General features: G+C 42.9%; 1 protein-coding gene across 9 annotated transcripts in view; it reads right to left on the reverse strand.

Moving 5' to 3' along the window:
* JADE1 (jade family PHD finger 1) overlaps window positions 1–22,784 on the reverse strand; it is a 79,582-nt gene that overhangs the window by 33,024 nt on the left and 23,774 nt on the right. For 2 of the 9 annotated variants that reach the window (XM_027689984.1, XM_027689980.1), the window contains exon 2: window positions 6,871–6,948. In XM_027689984.1, the coding sequence (XP_027545785.1) occupies window positions 6,871–6,922 (52 nt within the window). In that variant the 5' untranslated portion in view covers window positions 6,923–6,948. Of the gene's footprint in view, window positions 1–6,870; window positions 6,949–12,143; window positions 13,373–13,418; window positions 13,590–13,625; window positions 13,664–16,033; window positions 16,066–22,784 lie in introns of those variants that run through there. The other 7 variants (XM_027689978.1, XM_027689979.1, XM_027689977.1 and 4 more) reach the window with 7 other exon arrangements.

Genomic DNA, 22,784 nt, shown 5'->3' on the forward strand with positions numbered 1-22,784 from the left:
ACCCCAACACCTGCAAAAACATTCTCCCAGAGCACTTTACCTACTAGTTACCTGAGCAGCCTAAAGTCTGTTCTCCTCATGTCCAGAGCTGAAGTTTTACTGGCACTTTTCCTCCTGTCAACATTTTTTCCTGTCAAATGACGGTGATGATTATGTGAAGTCCCTTCCTCAGATGTGATACCCTATCAGTCCAGATAAGCCTTTCAAATCTCTCTTCCAGAGTGCTCAAACAACTTCACCAAAAGCCACCCTGCCTCAGTGAGATTAACCTTCAGGTAAGATTTGTCATCACTCTAAATGCCTTTTTCAAAAGCGCAGTAGAGACTGCTAAACTTGCTGCTTTGCCCAAATTCTTAGCACTGTAATTGCATTACATTTTGTTATTTAATCACCATCCCTCACCTACCAGCCAGTTTAACTGAAAAGCAAAAAATGTTCTTCATTCTTTTTCATAAAACACTGCACAGTATTTCAGCATGTAATCACCGCATTTCAGGCCAGCAGCAGCTACAATTCCACAGTAAAGAACACACACCCCTAAGGTTACATACTCAGTAACCTTTGTGAAGGCACTCTGGGGTCCATCTCAAACACTACAGGAATCCACTGTAAAGATTCAAAGGGATTCAAAGCCCTTTCTAAATCTAAGATTCCCATCATTCAGTCAGAGCAATGGATATTGGCAAAATTCATTTAACTTTAAAATAACATTTGTTTAGCAATGACAGAATAAGTGTCTGCCTAAATTAAAGAGCTCTATTTCATAATCTGTAAGTATTAAATCTTTCATTTCTCAGAACTCTGAACCTCTGTACATCTTACAAGTATTTTTCATCTGCAAGCGTCTTCAGTTCTTCTCTCAGACACTCTTCGTGTAGGAGTATGATAAATTGATAACTTCTCCAAGAAAAAATGAAAAAGCATTGTGGAAGTAAGTAAAGTGTGAAGAAAATCATGCTCTGAATTCCTTGCTCACGGAAAATGGCAAACAAACTTTCTTTGACATCGAGTACCCAGATTTCACCCTATCTCCCTACAGTACAACTGTCCATGAGCTTCAGACATTTCTCAAACACAATCTGTCCACATGTCCAACCAATTTGTGCAAAAAAGAACACTTTGAAGCTATAAATGAGAACTAATCCACTCCACAACTTGATCTCACCAGGAAAAAAAGCATATGGAATATTCAGCACAAACCACCTTTGCAGATTTACAGACCAACCAGGCAAAAAAGTCAGGTCAAACACTGATCAGGAAAGCTTACATGGCTTCAGTATTTAATTGAAGTGAGACTTGGAACCATAAAGAGAAGGTTTAAGCAACAGAGGAGCAAGCTGAAATGCAGTGTAACAAAAATTGCTTAAAAACTATCAAAGCCCTATCCAGCCACCAGAAAACAGAGGCATAATTGCCTTGAGATGAACCAATTACTAATTTCTTTAATACAGGCTTTGAAGAAGTTACCATGTACATCACAAGGCTTTTATGATGGGCCTGGCTAATATTAATGTCTATTATAATTGCTGTACTACAGTATCTGCAAAGGGACAGAAACTAAAAAGCTGCAAGGTGACAGAAAAAGGAAAGCTTCCAGGAGCTGTGATAAACAAAGTCTCGAGTTTCTATATGTTTTTGAATAGGAGTTTATTATATGGTAAAAGCAAGCAGCTGGCTGGGTGACAGAAATGGGGACAAGTTTCCCAAATCTGCACACCTACTACAGGGTACATTTCGTATTTATCTTAGCTACTTCATGCATATTAATTACATCATATTCACATACATTCTACAGGTTTTTGCTAAGTATTTAATATATGGGTTTTCTTACAGCTAAAGCTAAACGATTATCTCTACAACCAGTCATAATTCATGCATTCTTGGACGAACAGGCGCCTAAAAAGACCATATTTTATTCTTAGGATAGTAGGGAGGTTTAGGGCCCCTTGAACTTGTAAGGGTCTGTTTTATTTCTTTATGGGGGTGTAATTAAGTTTTACAATCCGTTTGTTTTATTTTGATGTAATCACCCATTTGTTTCATGAATCACAATTATTTATTTATCACAGGAGCCAACATTCATAAACAGTTCCCCAGGTCCCTTTCAATACCATTCCTCTGTATTAAGCCAAAAGTTCAAGATCCAGAGTAATGCCTGCAGCCATTTTTCATTCAATTATATTTCATGGATAAAATGTTCAAAACTGACCTCTAATTTCAGAAAATAAAATCCCTGAGAAAACATCTGGATATCCAGGGACTAAGTGAAGAACTGTTGGGCACAACTGGCACTGACACCTCTTGCCCAGTGCTTCAAATATGCTATTTTGGCCTCATATTGAAATGAGGATTTGGAATTCTGATTTTAAGGGGACACAGCCTAACAATTTTCAGTAGTTAGGTTGAAGGACATAAAATAAATACTTTTGGGAGCTTAAAGCCTGCACTTAGCTTTTGGGAAAGAATCAAGTCTGAGGGCAAAGAAGCGATGACGAAAGTAAGGGTGCTGACTTTAAGCTGCAAGGCTTTAAAATACTGCAAATAACACATAACCACCGAAAATAAAATAACTTACATAAGTCAGTAAATACATGTATATACTCTAGGACTGCAGTCATGTTGTTAAGCTTTCTTCTCTTCTGTATTTCACCCCTAAATGAAAACCACTCTCTCTTCTTTTATCTCACAAAATGAGGGCACCTTTTTTTTCCTCTGAAGAACTATTATATTTTCAGTATAATGTATTTTTAGTGCTTGGGGTATGAGCTTTGTTTTTCTATCACCTTGTGACTATCAAGGAAACTGTCATAGGTTTACTTGTTCTAAAAATCCAAGCAGGAATTTTTCTTTCCCCTGTCTTGCTGTAAAAGAAAGATGTTGAATGAGGGAGGGGGAAGGGAAGTTCAGTGACCCAATGGAAAACAACACTTTTTTTTTAAAGATAAATTCTATTATTAGTAGCATCATTATTATTGTATTACAAATATTAAGGTTCCTGAGCTAAACAGAATAAATCATAGATTTTTTCATACCAAAGTATTTTCCTGGTGGCACTACTCTACATGCTGGAGTTCACTCCATAAAAGCACCACGATTTCGGTTACTCCAACCACATTTATCCAGTGACACTCATGATGAATCTGAGATGCCTGATCAGTCTAGTAAGGCACAGTATGAAAACTCAGCTTCAGAACTGCAGAAACGCAACAGCTGGAGGCCCAATCCTCACCTTGAGAGATAAGGGAGAGCAGTGCTGAGCCCTAAACTCAAAGACTATTGAGTTCAGAATGATGGGAAGGCAAAAAGCCCACAGGAGGGTCAAGGGGTGCCACTGACTGAAGGGAAGCAGATGTTTGGCAATAGGATTCCAACTAAGTGTTGATTAAAATTTCAACTTTTCAATTAAAAGACATCTGCCTGAAGCTCCCAGAATAGTCAGTTTAATTGTTTTCTGTCTCTGGAAACTCCAAGAAGGAAAAATAGCTAGTGAACTTAAAGCCTTCAACAGTGAGTGCAGAAACTCATAGAATTTTTCTTTTTCTTTTTTTTTTAGGGAAAAAAACTTGCTTACCCTTCTAACATTACTGCAAGTACAGCGGATTGGAGATACTACTGGCAGAATAAGAATACAGAAACGAACAGTAAGAGTAATCAGTAATTCTACTAAAGGCAAGAAAAGAGCCTGTGAAGGTGAATCTGTAAGAGGAGACCCTTGACATTCAAACATAGTTGCAAGGAACAACTAGTATCTTCTATAACAGGAAAAGTGGAGAGAAAGGATCTGAGCGTCAGTCGTTCTTCTCAGGGAAGCATGAATGACAAAAAGCCCTGGAGGTGCTGACCCCACATTCAAAGTTATCTGGGCTTCTGATCAATAACCCTTGATCTGTTTGAACACGTATAAAGTAATAGAATGAATATGCAGGAACCTGTATCTGAATTTGCCAACTAACTTCAAAAGAGGAAAAAAAACATAATCAAGAAAAAAAAGTGTAATGAAAGGGAAGTGGTATATATTTCAAATAATACTTGAAAATATTTTAAATTTCACTGCCTTTGCCATGCCATTTATTCAACAAAGTTATTTGTAATAAGTAGGCTTTAAAATAGAGACACCCTAGAAGGACACGGCGTTTGCTTTTCTTTTCCGAACTCATTTTCTTAGATCTTGATCTATGAAACAGATTTTGTGGAGAACATATTTCCAAAGTCAACAACTCTATTCTGAATAGTTATATATCAAATGACATTACAAACAAGTGCTATAATCAGCAACAGGTCAGTCAATTGTATCTATTTCAGGACTTCAATTACAAAATTAGCTGCTTCAGATTTTATTTGGTAAAGCCCGTAACACAAGGTACATGAAGGGATCAAAGAATGAAAAAAATGCAGCTAAGGGAGTGGAAATAAAGAATATTATCAATATGAAACACTTTATAAAGCTCCTAGGGAATAAAAAATGGTTGAAGCAAAATTCTAATGGAAGACATCATGTTTGCTGCTACTTGCCTATTTTACAAGTAAAAACACAGCTTTGTTTTTGGGAAGTACACATCACCTTTGAGGAAATGCACCAACTTCAATTTTTATAACCCCAAGTAAACTTCTAACCAAGAAAAACAGGTCTATTTTGTTTTTCTTATTCCAAAATTCCCCAACTGCAGGTAGTTCTCCAAAAACAAGCCAAATCCCTCACCTCTAATAGATGTTACTCAATCCTCATTTGGACTAATTCCTAATCAGCTTGCTAGTTCTTACCTTCTTTAATAATTTACTGCTTCATTTCAGCACTACTTTGCCTAAGATTGTTTTAAGAGGAAGATCTGGCCATACCTGAGCAGACTCCCATGCAGCAAAGACACCCCTAGAAATGCATGTGGGTGAAGCAGTCATGTACAGAGCCACAGCACAGCACAGGGCTAAGTTCTCAGAGCAAAGCTTCCAAAAGCACCTGGAAAACCACCTCAACCATTTTCTGTCACATCTCAGACTGAAGTTTTACAAAAGACTTCAGATTTGAAGACGTGCACCCAGACAGATCATATAAAACTAGAAAAATCTCTGACAACAGGCCAAGCTGCACTATTGTCAAGTACAATCTTATTTGGGCAAATAAAACACCTCAGCACATTTCCCAAACTGCCATTTTGTCTTCCCCCTTCCTTTTTCTGCTTAAATGAAAGATTATCAATCACTGGAATCCAAACACAAGAGAAAGATATACCACTGTATTGGGTTTCTGTGGCCAGGTTTTGGTAGTGGGGGGGGCTACAAGGGTGGTTTCTGTGGGAAGCTGCTGGAAGCCTCCCCCATGTCCGGTAGAGCCAGTGTCAGCCAGCTCCAGGATGGGCTTCCTGCTGCTGGCCAAGGCTGAGTCCATCCAGAATGACAGTAACGCTTCTGAGGTAACATATTTAAGGAGAAAAAAGTTGTCATGCAGATGAAAACTGCAGCTAGAGAAGAGTGGAGTGAGAACATGTGAACAGCTCTGCAGACACCGAGGTCAATGGAGAAGGAGGGGGAGGAGGTGCTCCAGGCGCAGAAGCTGAGGTTCCCCTGCAGCCCATGGTGAGGCAGCTGTGCCCCTGCAGCCCATGGAGGATCTCAGGAGTGCAGAGATCCACCCGCAGCCTGTGGAGGAGACCCACACCAGAGCAGGTGGGTATCTGAAGGAGGCTGTGACCCTGTGGGAGGTCCATGCTGGAGCAGGCTCCTAGCAGGAACCTGCTGACCCGTGGAGAGGAGCTCATGCTGGAGCAGGTTTTCCTGGTAGGACTTATGATCCTGTGGGGGACGCATGCTGGAGCAGGCTGTGCCTGAAGTACTGCACCCCGTGGAAAAATGACCCCCTTTGAAGCAGTTTGTGCAGAACTGTTGCCTGTGGGATAGACTCATGCCAGAGAGGTTCGTGAAGGACCGCACAGGGAGCAGGGAAAGGACTCCTCTCCCTGAGCAGCAGGAGAAACAAGAACTGACCTCAACCCTAGTTCCCTGTCTCCCTGTGCCACCAGGGGGGAGGAGGTAGAACTCAGAAGAAGGGAAGGGTGGGGAAAGGCGTTTTTGAGATTTATTTTACTTCTCACTCTCTTGCTCTGATCCTGTTAGTAATACATTTAATTAATATCCCTACTTTGAGTCTGTTTTGCCCGTGATGGTGATTGGTAAGTGATCTGTCCCAGTCCTTATTTCAACTCATGAACCCTTTGTTATGTCTTGTCTCCCCTGTCCAGTTGCAGAGGGGAGCGAGAGAGTGAGTTTAGTGGATACTTGGCATCCAGCCAGGGTCAACCCACTACAACCATACAGAGCTCAGTCTTATTTATATCAGTACAGAAACAGTTAAAAAACATAAATACATTCTGTATCCAAATTACTGATTTACTGAATTCGAATTCTTGAAAGTTGTTCCTCAAAGATAATCTTCAAATGAAGTAAGGAACACTTTTATGTTCCATCAATCTTTTCTGCTTAAGCTTGAAGCACTATACCTTTCCACTGTATAAGAATGAGTATGAGAACACTGAAGCAAATTTAAAATCCTTATGCAAAATTCTTTGGACAATGTCAGCAGATGTCTCCATGCTTGTTCTGTCCTTGTAATGATAAACTATGCTGCTTGCAAAGACTTTAAACATGACCACTGACTTTTCCTCTTATCAACTAAAACCATACAGTTAATTCAATGGGAGGATCCTGAATCTACTGTCCATCTGTGCTCAGAATAACTGAGTTCAAAACTAGATCCTTACCATACACATTTCTACCAGTTCAACAAATACGCAAAATGCCTCTGGCGCATAAAACACTGCATTAAAACATGTTTTCAAACTCATAACCTCCTGCACTCTACAACAAAGGAGCACTTACTGCCATCGTCATCAGAGTCCTCGCTGCTGCTGGGAAGCCGATGTCGTTTCATGATCTCCTTGGAAAACAGCAGGTAGCCTATGAAGCAATGAGACAGCACTTAACCCGAGGTAATAACACACTGTCATCAAGTTGTGTTTCTGATGGAATGTGAGGATTTACACAAAGGAAAACAAACAACTTCAAGCAGCAGCTGAAGTATGAACAGTGAATCTCTCAAGGATGCTTAATTAGGCAGTCATCACATGAGCAGGTGAACAACACTGGAGAGTATCAGTGACAACCCCACCAATCCTTTCACCCCACAACAAAAGCTTATTTTGTCCTGAGAGGTCTTACAATCATTGAATATCTACAGTCAATGTGCTAAACTTCCTCTGCCCAGTGTGACATTAGATTTGCAACACAATAACATTTTTACTGCTTGTGTAAATATTTACTTTGGCTAATATGTTTTCAGAACCACTTTACGTCTGTTTAAAATGCCAGATTTACAATACCTGAGATTAAAGCCATCCACTTATACATAAAAAATGAAACATCAGCAGTAGCAAGCCCAGTTTTCCCAGATTAACTAAACATGCATCATCTATGCCCTGGAAAGCACCACTCTCTAAGGTAAGAAAGTTACTTCCTCCTGCAGGCACATTTCTAGCGTCATTCCTAACACTAACTGTTCTTTGTGAATAACATTGATTATTCAGAAGTTCTCCCAAACCATCAGATTTCTACCCATATTGAGTTCAACTGCACACGAGCCAGTGATGTACAGGGGAAAAATTCCCAATCTTTTTAACTGCTATTCTCAAGGTGCTGGTACTTTCGTGTGTATTCTCTCTGGAAGAAAACCAAATCCAGAAAAATCAAGGAAGCTGTAAATAGCTAGTCAGTATTGTAAAAAGCTATTAAAAAGTATAAGTTGAAGAGCAGAAAAAACATGACAAGACAAGTGCAGAAAGGCATATCCACCATAAGTTAAACTGACAAGGACTCTACATGCACATCAAAACCCCTAAGTCTTTGCTTACCACGTATCAATCGAGATATCAACAAGGTTTGGGCATTCTGCTATGCCTCTGGGGGGCAGATTTGGAGATCAGATGCCAAAATATTTTTTTGCTTCTAGGTAGGTGTAGAAAATCTAACCTTCTTATTTTCACACGCGTTCGGATTTCCTCAGAACCTCTCAACAAAACTGTTTTCATTGACCCTTCAGTATAAGAATTAACTGCTTCAACTTTGTTCACTGACAATAGGGCTCATTGTAGGAAACTCAATAATACTTTTATAAGACTATTTTACACACTCTTATAAGACTAATCCCCAAAATAAGGAAACCCAAAAAGCCTAACCAAAGCCTGACACTATTTCCAAAAGAGTACAAAAATATCTGCTCTTCTTAATGTAAAAAGAAATGAGCATTTTTGAGGGAATTCATTTTAGCAAATCACAAGCAGCTGAACCTGAGATTCTATTTTACACTTCCAGTGAATTTGATCCAGTTCTAAGAGCCCAAACATTGCAGGATTGCCTCCTTTTTCATATTATACCTGCAAACAAAGTTAGGGGGAAGGCTCCCTCCCACAGAGTGGCTTTTCAGGGTGGGATTTAACACCTCTGTCTTTGAAACATGTAATAGTTTTGAGCTGCAAACTTTGTTCACTAAAGAGAAACTGAATGGTTCACCTTACCAAGACCTTTTGTCACCATTTCATAGAGTAAAAGTTGACATACAATGTCTGATGCCAAGGAATAAAGAATCATAAATGACAGCCTCTTACAGTGGTAGAAGAACTCTCTCAAAAGGACTGCTTTGAAGCAGGCCAAAACTTTGTGTGTATGGCAGATGGAAATGCTGCAAGTGAATACACACACAGATCAGTCTGGATCATCAAAATCTTCTGAGTACAGATCTCATATAAATGCAGTTCTGATACAGTTATTAAGACAGAAAGCCAACATTCAGATCCAAAACAAGCTAAGACAGAACTGAAAAATCAATTAACTGTTATGAGGACAAAGCTAGGGGGATAACTATCTATTCTGTAAGATACTTTTTCTATTAGTTCACTTATTATTAATAGCAATATAAAAGAAGATACTCACTACCAATGAAAACATCCCATAAACAAAGCAAAGAAGATATGAAACAAAATGAAAAATTGCTCTATCTCAGAAACGTAACTTGTATATTTCTATTCCAATTCCTCACTTCCTGGTTCATTCCCATAGAGTCTGAAAAGATGCACTGTAAAGCAATATAACAGAGTGTATATACACTGAGACACACTTGTGAACTTGCGATGAACAAGAAAATTCTAAATTCTGTTCTTCCACATCTTCCTGGGTAAGTGCATTTTGAGTTGATCTTCTCCTAGCCACACTTTCTGCAAATTCAAAAAAATTAGTAAAGAGATGGAGGCTTCTTCTTCCTATCACAGTCTTTAAAAAACAAACTACACATCTCTTTGCTGTTTCAAGAAGAGAGTGGTATTCACACCTCCGAATTCAAGCACTCTCCAGTTTTTCAGGAAATAAGCCAGAACAGAACCCACTTTCCTGGAGTACAGAGTACTAGATAAGGTAGCTAATTTTCTTGTCCACTCTAGTCAGGTTTCTGAAACTGGTCACGCTGAAAAGCCTGTGTTCTCAATAGTAACACTAAAAGAAATATGTCATTTGATGAAGCTCCTGTGAGATTGCTTTATGTGTGCATGTGAAAAAAATCAAAACACAGAGATCTCATTTTCCCATCTTCGATCCTAATCTGAGTTTACAGGGAGCTAAATCACAGATGAAAAAGAATCATTTGGCTTCTTAGAGCAAGACTCAAATCTTGTAAAATTAGCCGCCTAGAATTTTTGTCATTAGAAGTAATAAAACACCATTTTTTCAACTTCTAAAATAATTTTAAACTGCTCTCATCAGATGTTCATATCCATAGTTTAGAACACAGGTTCTAGAGACAGCACTGGAACAGCTAATAAAACCACGCAGATTTAAATGCTGCTGCTTTTAAGGGTATCACAGTGTCTCTGCCCCAAAAACTATTGGTTTCTATCAGGTTGCTGGTGAGTCAAAGTCACACGAGAATCGCATTAAAAATATACACAGATTATGGATAGCGACGGTGGGGTGCAGGTTTTTCCTATTTAAGTAGAGACACACACTGTGATCACAATGCCTATAAGCAAAGAGAGTTCAGGTGTAAGCATAAAAAGGGTAAAACATTTGAGCCCAGCTTTAAGATTCATAGCAAGAGTAAGTAAAAACTATGCACCCAGCCTGCAACACTTGCAGGACAGGAAGAGACCATGCAGGTTACTGAGCTCAATTCCCAACTGCATGCAACCACGTAATTGCTATCTAGCCCAGAAGTTTCCACAAAATATTCACTGCACCCACACATGCCACAGGGTAACTTCCCAACCCCCTTCGAAAAAGAAACACTCCTCTAAAGCAAGGAAGCAGACAATCAAGCAGTGCCCTTGAATCTTGGATCTTCTATCAAATGTTTCTACAGTTGTTTTTCCCAAATTCTTACACCACTCCCAAAAGGGCATTTGCCCACACACTGTTCAGCTGAAGAGAAAGCCCAACACTAGGAAAGCTACCACAGAGTTCAGCAACACTAAGGTGACAAAAGCTGCACTAATAAGCCAAACATTCTATGAGTTTTCAGTGAAACCTGTGAAGTCTTAAAAACTCAGATTTAAAAATGTAGGTAAACTTTCAGTTTCATTTCCTTGAAAGATGATTGTTTCTTTGTGTTAAAACCATCCTTTCAGAGCCCAAACAGACCAACACATAGCATGCTGACAGTGTTTTCTCCTGAGGACTCTACTACAACATTTACCCATTTACTGGGGAGAGGAAGCCAAAAGACTCAGAGTAATGCCAGCCTTAACCAAACACAGCTTTCGAGAAACAGCCATGACTCTGCTGGCAATGTTACTCCAACTCCAAGGGCAGACAAAGCATGTAAAAGCACTTCATGCAATCACACCACCATGATAAATGGCATAGAAGGGACAGAGATTGTGACTGTTTTACAGAGACACATCACCAGTGGCTTTTTGTCCTTTTGCATCATGCTTGCTCTGGAAGTTATGCTCTGGGTTTTACTCATTGATTAGGTATCAACTTTAAACATACAAATGCAACTCTGGACTCCAATGATACAACTGCTCAGACTGTTTTTAAAGGCAAGATTACACTGCCTGAAACTGGCTACTGTATTTTGGAGACAGCAGTAGGCCTTTTTCAAAATACTTGTAAAATGCTATGTAAATGAAATGACTGGATGATAATCCAATATAATCAAAGGCACAAAACAGCACTCGAATTTACATATCCATGTGGAGGTGAGCAACAAGCACCTAAGTCTATACAATTTATTAAATACAGGTAGGAACACAGACTTTTCTGACCACTTCCCAATATTTGATGGCAGATACAGTGCAATTGGTTAGACTCAGCACTATGACACAGTACAGCAAATTCATTACTTTTTAGCAGTATGCATTACCCTGCTACTCCATTCTTAACTCTGCAAGAGATAAAATTATCAACAAAACCCAAAGACCCCACTGGACAGCAACGCCAAGACCCTTCCTTTTTTCTCCACACCAAAGTCCCAGGAGTTGTGCAGATAAGAGTGAAAAACATCCAAGCCCTTTTTCCTAGCTTCCTCAGAGCAGAAATCCAGACACTACCCCATAAAACTGGCATGGCATAACGTGCACACATACATTCACGTGCCACACACCACACATTTAGGAACACCACATAGTTTTTCACTCAGTTTGACCCCAAGTAGAGTGAAGATCAAAGAGAAAGACGTAAAGTGTGTCAGTCTTTGTTATGCAAATAGCTAAACAGAATGAGATTGTAAAAAATAATTACACATGAAAAAATCTACACCCTCAGGTCAAAGGTTTTACATAGCACATCAAGGGTTGTATAAACCTCCAGGTAAAAAGAGTGTATCATTCAAACTCTGACAGACAATTAACTGTAACTGTGTTAACGGGTGCCACAACAACAAACTGCACTGAACAGCTGCAGAGACAGAATGGGAAGAAAGCAAAATTATGACAGATGTACACCCTGAAGACAAACTGAAAACTGGCTTTTCCTGAAAGTAACCCAGTAACTGCAATGAAATGAAGACCTAATTATCTCTAGTAGACAAGAAATCACTTCAAAATGCTTACTGTACAAACGGAAGTAAAGTGTGACACAGCTTAACAAAATGGATAGTAGATTAAGACATTTGGCCTCTATTACTGCACTCCTTTTAAATAGTTTATTTATGACACCACCCCAGTCTTCACTGGCACCTGACATTGCAAAAAGTTTTTTTGCTTCTATCCCAGACCTGAAAAAAAAAAGGAACTGCATCAGAAGTTATACTACTAAAATCCACTTAAAACTTTAAAATTTTTCTTTACCATCCATGAAGCTTTGATAGCAACACTTTATAGTCACAAAGTACATGAAGAGTTCTTAAATTAAGTACTACAGTATTGTGGAGCACAAAACCAGTATGGTCTAAGGACAAGAGTGTCCTCCACAAGGAATATTTCTACTGACTTCAGCACACATTCAAAATTTCACAAGGAAAGAGAGAAGCGCAATCTGGACATATCAGCCCAACACTTCTGAGGAATCCTCATGCTCATTTATGCACCTTTTCAAGCCGGGTCATAATGCCACCTTACTACCCGGGCAGTGGCAGCAAATTCTTCCCAAACTGTGGTGGTGAAACTGACTACCCAAAATCTTGAGCAAAGACCAACTAGGCTCCATGAATTAATGCAACCCAACCTATACCCACTGCAGTTCATCTCTTCCATCTAGCAAAAGGGGTCAACTTGGTCAGCTACAGCTGAAAACAGGAATGTGAAGCAGCAGTACTAACCACATGGAGAAAACATTTGAGAAAAGACTGAAGGTTTTTTTTCCTTCAGTCTGTCAATCGGGAATGAAACCAGAGAAGCTGGAAGGGAAATCTGCAGCTGTGAGGGGAAAGGGGAGTTTATTGTTATGATTTTATTTTAAGCATATGTATCAAACATAGCTCAAAAGCAGGGACCAAGTGGTATCTGAAGCCAGAGGGAAAATCCTGACACTAAAACGTACAATCCTTGCTGTTTCAAAAATATCCCACTGGGTGTGAGAAACCTGTAGAAGCAGAATCATAACAAGCATATTTTGACCTAACTTTTATGAAGGTTTTAGGTTTGCAAGTGTGGGCAGCTTATGACTTAGTTAAAAGACAGGGCCTGCTTAAAAAGGAAATTATTCCAAGTGACAGCTAAATGTTCCTCTAAAAATGTGGCTAGCATAAAAACATCTTCAGCCTTTTACGTTAAAATGTCCACTAAAACGTGTTGCTAAATGCTACCGTAATTTCTAATACTCCCTCACAGCTACCCAAGGAGAGACAATCTATTTTTAACGCCTGTGTACGGCCATTCAGACCAGGTCAGACATGGCCGCTTTTATTGGGCGACTGACAGGTCTCAGGATCCCCTGGATCTCACCTGTGGGTGAATCTAATAAACTTTCTCAAAATAAAGCAGCCAGCTGAAGAGCAGGAAAGACACGGAGAGAGAAGCTGGCCGGCAGCAGGCACTGCTCACAGGTGCGCGGAGCCGCGCCAGTGGCTGCGGGCTCGCGGCCGCCTCTCCAGGGGGTGGGAAAAGAACGAGGTTTCGGGAGTCAATTCAAAAGCGGCGCCTCATGCTCACCCCGCTCGCCGGCCCTAGGCCGGCCGGGTGCCCCTCAGGGCGGCTCTCCTCCTCCTCCTCCTCCTCCCGCAGCGATGCCATCCCAGCTGCCACCCCGGCGCACGGTGATTGTTCGCACCGCGCCCGCCGAGGGTTCGCGGTAGCGCCGCCGGGACACGGCCGGCGCCCAGGAGAGCAGACGGAGCCGCCTCCTGGCCCGGGTGCCGCCAGGCTACACCTCCCCCACGGGGGTGTTACCCTCCTGGCCAGCGGCCCGGCCTCGGTTTCCATACGAAACGGCCCGGCTCGCCTCCTCCTTCTCCTCCTCCCTCCCGGTTCCCGTTCCCGCTCCTCCCTGCCTTCGGCCCCACCAATCCGCTCGGCCCCGGCTGCAAATCAAACTTGGTGCCCCCCCGGCTCCGCTGCCCCCCCCCCAAAACCCTGTCACTGACGACAACGGCCACGGCATCTTCCCCGCCCGCCCCCGTCGCTACGCTGAGATGGAGGGAGGGACGCGACGGCGGATAGAGCGGCAGCTCGAAGGAGACTTGAGCTCATTTTCTGTGTCTGTCTCTCCTCCCACTCCCAGACAGTTCTGGAAACTGTGTTATCACCTCTTGTGACGGGAAACCAACCAACAAGCGGTGCAAACAAACAAACATCCTTTGCCTCCACCCTCCCCAAAATCATCAGCATCCCACCGCCTATCGGGAACGAACGGGCGGGCGCGAACTGCAAGAAAGAAGCAAAACAAAACAAAACAGAAAAACAAAACCCCCAAACAAAAAAAAAAATCCCAAAATCCTATTCTAAGCAGGCGACTACCCGAGCCCAGGGACGGGCAGGATGGCAGCAGCATCAGGGCGGCTTTGTCTAATTGGAGCAAGTGGAATGGTGGCTGGACCCGCACTCACCTCCCCGGGGAGGCCGGGCCGGCCCGTTACACCGAGATGCCGCAGCCCGGACTCGTCCCGCTTGCCAGGCACCGAGGAAGAGCCAAATCGCGGAGCTGCCCCGACCGCCGCCCACGCAACTTCGGGCGTTCGCCGCCGCTCCCCGCGCTCCTTCTCCTGTGATATTACGTTCGCGCCCCGACACCGCCGGCAGCGTTTCCGCTCCCGCGCCTACAAGCTCCAGCCCGGCCACGCGGATTAGCCCCGGCGTTCTGTCCCAGGCACGGCCCGAGCGGCAGGAGGGGGCCGGTCCCCTCTGCGCCCCGCCGAAGTTAGCACCGCGCCCCCCCGCCCCGCTCCCGATTCACCTCCCGGACCCGGGGCGGGAGTCGGGCGCTGCGGGGCCACCGTGCACCTGCCGGCTGCTGCCCCGATGCCGCCCCGCGCCCCGGCGAGCCCAGGCAGCGCCTGACGCCTTTCCCCGCCTTATCCCACTCTCAAACACGTGCACTTAGGGGGCCTCGGGGAAGTTGTTCTCCAGCTGAAGACACCACGCGCCCCCGCGGGGGGATCGGGGCACGTCTGACAGCCCGGCGGTCCGCGCCTCCAGCAGAGGCCCATCCTGCCCATCGAGTAGGCGGCTAAACCGGCTGCGGCTCTCTCGCTCCGACAGGCAACTTCTGTCTAATTTCACCGATGAGCAGTTTTTATGCTTTCTAAGCATATTTTCTCCTATAAGCCAAAGCCAAGTGCGCCGGGGGGGGGGGGGGGGGGGGGGAAAGATCAGTGTAACTTAAAAGCTGCTTCTGCAGACAAACACCTCCTCCCCCATGTACACGCTCCCCGCCCGCGGCGAAAGGCGACGGGTCTGGTGGACATGTGGGTGACACAGTGACAGACAGTGGCCATGGCTTCCCCCACCCCCTTCCTACTCATCAGTATCGGAGCAGGACCTTGAGCTCTGCCATTGCCATCTGGCTACCAAGTTGCTCCAACGCTTCCTACTTTCCGCGGCGGATGATGCCCGGCGCTGCCCCCCGGCGCTGCCCCCCCGCGGCACAGCCTGCAGCGATGCCCGGGGCGCGGGGCCGGCGGCGCAGAACGGCAGGGCACGGCACAGCAATGCACGGCATAGCATGGCAGGCACGGCACGCCCGCAGATCACTTGGCCGCTGCACCTGGGGAGCTGCGCGGTCCTCACTTTGCCCGCAGCGGAACAAAAAGGCGGCCGCCGCTGCCCGGGCACTGGCCCGCCGCGCCGAGCGGCAGCGCAGCCTTCCCTCCCGCCTTCGCTCGCCCCAGCCCCGCACAAGTTGCTTGTGGGATAGCTGAGCCGCAACTCGGCCACCTCCCCTCGCCCCGTACCGAACCGCACGGCTTTTGGCGCCATGTTAATGACGTACTATCTTATTTCCACTAGGCAGCGACCTTCGGCACGAAACTGCTCTCCCGCCGCCTCCGGAGCGACAAAAAAACCCCATCAAATATGGCTGTGCTGGCGGCTCCCCCGGCTGGCGCGGCGGAGGGCTCGGTTACCTGCTGGCGGCGGCGCGGCGGCGAGGGCGGGCGGCGCGGCCGGGTCCCCTTGCGCGGAGGGCTCGGGGCCGCCGCATGAGTTTGGCGTGGCGTCGGGGAGCGGGCGCGGAGAGCGGCTCCCTCGGCCACACAGACACACAGACACACAGACACACACAGACACACACACGCACACGCACAAAACACACGCACGGAGTCCCTCTGATTGACGTTTGTACTTGTTATGGAGGAAGGACTCCGTGAATCAAACTCGTTTCTGGGTCACTGCTGCCACAGGGGGGAGCTGTTTTAATCCCCTGCCAAAACTGGAAGGCGAGGGAAGGGGGTGAAATAATAATAATAATAATAATAATAATGCAGCGCCGGGGTGGGGAGGCGGCGGCGGCGGCCCCGGGGGAGCCTCCGTTAACTCTTGGCGGTCCCGAGCGCTCCCGCCGCTCGTCGCTCCCCGAGCTCGGGGGTGCGCGGCCGCCCGACTCCGGCCGCCTCCTTGCTTGTATTCGAGCGGGCTCGGAAATGCAGCTGGGATGCAACGCTGCGCGACTGGCAGCTGGGAAATGATACGTGTCCGCACCCGGATCCCGCCCGCGGCACTGCTGTTCTTAACCCTGCAACCATTAACTCTTCTCTCCAAAACATTTAAGGGGATTTCAAAAGCAGGAATTTTAGTGCTGCACTGGCTCCCTATGTAGAACGCATCAGTCACTATTTGTCAGGCAGAGAAACTGGGATATGTAAGAGTTAAACGCTGTGGCCACATACATAGCGCATAATTGTCGGGGCAAGAATAAAACTGCACGCTCTCTGTTCTCAGCCCCCAGCGTTATCCCTCTGGCTCCTCAACTTTGATACTTTTCAAAGACTAGAAAGAGCCAACACATACTGTGGTTCAGTTCACATCTTTCTAGCAGGAAAGCAAACTATCTTAAATTGGCACCAAATTACATAGTGCCTTTGACATTATCAAAAAAAGCATGCTTGAATGTAGATTTCTTTATTTTTCCACATAAATCGCTTTACCTCATGCCATGCACCTGTGCTCCCTGCGTGAAGAACTCCCATTTGAGCAGAATTCCTGAGCAAATATAGTCTGAGGTAATAAACACCACAGAGAAGATTCAACATAAGCTCAGACACAGAATTAAGGCAATCTGTGCAAAGAAATTCTCATAGTATGCAAATATAAATTAATGCAGCCTCCACAGCAATATTGGTCTGCCAGAGAATCATACCTTAGAGGGTATTATTAATTGGGTCGTTACTCATCCATGCAAACCAAGTCATTTATCCTGCTGTCTCACCCACCCACCCACCTACCCAATAATGAAACATTGCTGTACATCCTAAAAAGTTGTACTTTACTACAAAAACATCCTCCCCCTGGAGATATTTTTTCACTGTGAAAATCAGACAGTTGGGGTTTGATTCACAGAACAGTCTGAAGCACCTTCAGATATTAGAGCCTAAGGCTTTGATTCCCTTGTTTTCCACTACATGAAAATAGGAAAATGCACACTTTCTCTACACTCTCTTGCACTTGCCTTGGCATCCAGACCTGTAAAGATACCAGTTGGCATAGCAGCCTAATTAGAAGCAGTTCCACTGATGCCATTCATATTTGTAGGATCAGGGCCTTAGCTTTTTGCCTTTCTTGGTACAGCCATCAGCTGTGGTCATCCATGTGATACACCACATCACATTACCTGATAATAATCCACTTACTGCCAGAGTTACATTCATACACCCATGACCTTACCCCTGAGATTCCAAGGGCATTAATTTTCAATACTGACTGGAGACTTAGTTGTTCTGTATTATCTAAACAGCATGTGCCTGCTGCTGTGCTACAGTATAAACCCCAGAACAGGATAGGTCAGAGTTTTTCCCCTTAGTGATCTGCAGACCCCTCAGGACCTCATGGACTACTTCTCATAAATTCATAAAAAGTGATTAAGATTAGCAAAGCTACTGTCAGTTGTTATTTATTATACACAGGTATGCACCTCTACTGGATTAAAATTATTATTTTCTTTTAAACAGTTTTAAATAATGTTATTCATTGTAAAAGACTGAAGAATCGTAAGAAATGCTATTTGTCCTGCTTTTCTGAATTCTTTCCAAGAAGTTCAGAACAAGCTTCTGAGAACAGCTTAAATGTGAATGTGCTTTAATTCCTCAGGAGGAATAATAGAAACTTTTCTGTCTCAAGCTCTTTGGATTTGAGGCAATATTTTTGTTTTTCTGTAATTAGCTTTTCTTTGCATATACAGCCAAGTTTAAGCTACACCTGTATTTGAGGAAACATTTCTGCTGGAAGCCACGCAAAGCCATACATTTAAGAACATAATATGAATGTTTTCAGAATGGCAGACTGTGTTTTAGAAACTAGAGACTATCTAAATTACTGTAAAAAACTCCCGAAATGGGAGTCTTCCGTGCTGTACAAGTTATCTAGCCCAGTCTTTACTGGAAGGTAACACAACTGGAACAAAGATGCTATTTTGTCTCTGAGTACAGTATCTCACGGAGACTCTTCTGGAATAATGCACTATGTTTTAAAAGGAAATATGAAAAAATTGAAGTGTTAGTAGCTGGAAGTATAATTTTGGAAGTTAGTGGAAAACAAAAAGGAAAGGCTACATCCTGCACTACTTCAACATTACGTGTATGAAGTTGTATACCAATATAGCTACGATCAAACAGGAGAGAACACAATAGAGTATATCAGAGCAAGCTACTGGCACCATTAATATGAAACAATGCTATTAAAAATGGATTTATCTATAATCTACATAAAGCAATGAGTTGTTCACTGCAGAATCAGCTTTAGCAGCTCAAGACACCGTTACGACTTTAGCCTGAAAATGCCAGCAGCGAGCACCAGGATGGACTGTGTGAGTGATCCTCACCTGCTTCTCTACAAACTCCGTGCCCAGGTTAACCTGCCAGAGCAGGCAGGCTGCCAACAGAGAAATAGAGGTGGATGGTAAAAGCAAGCCACTCAGGGCAAAGAAAGAAATTTTAATTCTGCATTAAACCACAGCCTAACTTTAAAGATTAGAAACCAAAGCAGTGGGACACAACTTCACAGTCGTCTTCTGCTATCTGCACTGGCTAAAAGTAAAAGTTTTGGCATCAGCCTTCATCTCTAATAGGTATTTACCCTCCCAGCAAAGCAGGCACTTTTGTTAGAATAAATAATGTCATTAGGCTCTGTGCCTCACTCATCTTTATATCAGTATTAGCACTCGTTCCAGGAACACTCAGAGAATATGTATCAGGCTTAGAGTTAGGCTTTGTGCTAACACACAGCACTTCTTGTGCCTTCTCCAAGTTGCTTCATCAGATATAGTCACTCATATATTAAATTTTATTTATTTTTTGATTTTTTTGATTAGTTTTTTAGTGTCTCCCTCTTGAATGTTATTTTTTAGCAGACGCACAAAGCCAAGAAAAGAATATGTGGCTTTTTAGCACTTTTTTCCAGCTTTTTGTGGAAATCTGTTGCTGCGGTAGTGTCTGATAAAATATTACTTTTTTCTTTCTTTCTTCTTCCCCTTTTTTTTAATATTTGATAATACTCCTTTTACAGTTGGAATCTTTTCCACTAATTCTTGCAGTCTCCGCACATGAAGATGTAGCTTACAAAGCTGAGTTTCTCCCCACTGTTAAATTTAGCCCAAGTATCTCTTAAAACTGTTCTTTTGCTCTTTTGGCTCCAGCTTTTTCTCATTTTTTATTCTGAAGATCAGAAAATTGCAGAGAAGAACAGTAAAGATCCAAACCAGCACTGTCAACACTAGCTTGTACTTAATCTTCAAGAGTAAGAATTTCCAGAGAGCTTTTACGTTTCCTCTGAGAGATGTTTTGTAGAGCAGAGCGATAAGACATGCACAGTTGAGCCGAATCCTGTTGAGGTCCATTTTGTCTCTAGCTGGTCTACTCACACAAGCAAGGGGAAAAAAAAAGATTTTGACTCATGCATATGTAAATCTATACCACTTACAAGTTACATAAGTGCATTATTTTTAACTCCTGCAGAAATAAAACTTGCTCACATGGCTTATGCATGGACCATAGAGGAACACAGTTGTCACACTTTTGTCTAACCCAAATACATCATTTATGCAACATGGCACCTGACCACTTCACAGAACTATGCACAACCCCCCCCCTTATTTAGTGCTCTGGCTTTTTTGTCCTTCTCCTTATCTACAACCACCCGAATCTGGTGTGTCTGGATTAGGGAGGTCAAAAAGACTAAGCTCAGGTAGTATGTTATTTCCTTTGACTCTGAAGCTGAGGTTTACAGCTACCAGAATTGCTTATTTATAGGCCATACACCAAAGATGTGATTTCTCCTGGGCTCACAGTCCTTATTCTTCCGGTTTATAGTTCCTTTGGTTTATTGGAATGTAGTTGTGAGAGATTACTAACTGGGTGTATGAGCCAGTACCCCAGTAAGTAGAAGCTGTGCCATTAAGGGATAAGGATGGAGAGGGATGAAAATAAAACCTTAGATCTGACCTCTACATTTGACAGGCTATCAAACAGGGCTTGAGACAGACACTAGTGTAGTCTTTTTAATAATAAAACTTGAGAAGTAAAGATTATAATATTAATTTTATCTGTGGGTAGGTAGGGGCATTGCAAAGGTTGTATCTTTCACAAGTTAAGTCAGCATTAAAACCAAGAATAGAAACCTAAAGTAATGCCTCTCAGTCCAAGGTTTCTAATGATTAAACTATATCCTCTCCTTTGGCCTGGTCTATAGAACATAACACAGTACAAAGTATGTGACATTTTGCACACAGGGATCTTAAAATATTTTTGCAAATCAGATACAATCATTGCACAGATATGCAACTGCTGACACTGTACATTCATCTGAAAAGGAAGCAGGAACAGGTATGCCCAGTATGTAAAATTTATTAGATTTCAAAACCTAAAAGTACAGTTACTGAAATCAAGTGTTTCCAAATTATTGTAATTGAAAAGTGGAAACTGACAGGAAATCAGTAGAACAAGAACCTCAAGGGAACAACTGGAAGCAGGCAGTTAGTTACCTTGCAGGTCTGCAAGTCAAGCTGGATGCAGCTGATGCATCACCTTTAAGGGAAACAACAACACTTTTGTACAGGATGAGTGAAGTAATCAGCAGCCAAGGTAATGGCCTAAGTGCAGGGAGAATAAATTATAGAAACCTCAGGCAAGTTAGAGTTTAGCAGCAACAGATCAAATCTCAGCTGAAGTATCTACACGTGCCTATCTGGCAGCTCATCAAGCAATATTACACCCACTAATCTAAATGAACTTCAATATTAAATTGTGTTTGTGAAGGCAGAAATCACACAGTGAAAAAAAGGTGCTGTGACAAGACTTGTGGAAGAGTTCAAGGGAATCTGATTAGATTTTCTGATTGCAGAGTGCGGGCCGATAGCTAGTTGCTAGAAGTGGAGTAGCGGTACCAGTTTATTGGGGAAGTACAACAAAAATCAATTTCTTTTTTCAGTAACAACCTAGTGCCGAAATGACTTTTAAAAAAATTTGCAACTTCAGCTCTGGATCTTTAGGAGTCAGAAATAGATTAAGCTTAAAAAAAAAAAAATCAGATGTTGAAATTGCTCTGAGCAGTTTGTGATAACATTTCTAGAAAGTAACTTCCCACATGGTCCTTTTGGATTCCATTTGGTACTTGATTGAATTGCCCCGGAGTTGATTCTATTTGTGGTCTCTCCTGGGACATCTTCCAAATGCAGTGACTCACAGTTCATTGAATTTAAACCTGTTTCCAGACCACGAAACTGACGTCTGCCACAAGGTTCAAGAAATCCTACACCCTCCACAGCAAAAAGCAAACCTAGGACAATTAGCCATAAGTTACAATGCAGAGGAGATACTCTGCTTGTCCTCAATAGGTATAACCCCTTTTCCTCAGTTTCTATGCTTCCTTCCTAGGGGATGTGTCAATCATAATTTCGACAAAGGGCAAATTTTCTCCCTAAATAGACAGAGGTCCACTGATGCAGTTGTCCTGAAGCTGACGTCAAATATTAGTAATTTCACTCAATAGTACACAGATGTAAGGCACCAAGGGTGTAAAGAAGCCATCACTACTAAATAAAAGAAATGCTAGTCAAACAGGCAACTGCTGTTTACTTCAGCTATAGTACTTTACCCATTTTATGTTTTATAAATTAAATTATTCAGTGTTTAACAAGTAGGAAAAATTATTGAGAAAACTATATTAAATGTCTTTTTCTTGTGGCAATATTGATTGCTGAGCTTTTCTACAGGTTCCATTGTGTAAATAAGCACAAAAACCAGTTTAGAAAGTTTTAATCAACATAAATGTTATAAAAGCTATCTCCTGTACTTCCATTTCACCGTTGTATATATGCAGAGGTTCAACAGTACCAAATGGGACTCAGAGGCTCAGAATATCCAGCACAAAAGAATGTTTACACAATAGGGGAAGCTGAGCCCTTATCTAACCTCCCTCCATCTCTCACACCAAAAAAAGGCGGGGGCTATTGGGATAAAAAGGGCAGTTTATCCCATATAATCATGGGGCACATAACATTGCAGCAAATGGGCTGACTGTCCTCTATCTGTCTGGCATTAACACATACCCAAATCAACACAGTTCACACTGTTATGCTTCTGCTTTGCTAAGAGTTTATCAAAAATACATACCCAGTAAAGAATCCATCAACATAAGAAAAGCCTCAATACCCTTATCAGGTGGAGA

Source organism: Neopelma chrysocephalum, unplaced genomic scaffold (assembly GCF_003984885.1).
Source record: "Neopelma chrysocephalum unplaced genomic scaffold, ASM398488v2 Primary Assembly neopelma1_79, whole genome shotgun sequence".
NCBI classification, from domain to species: domain Eukaryota; kingdom Metazoa; phylum Chordata; class Aves; order Passeriformes; family Pipridae; genus Neopelma; species Neopelma chrysocephalum.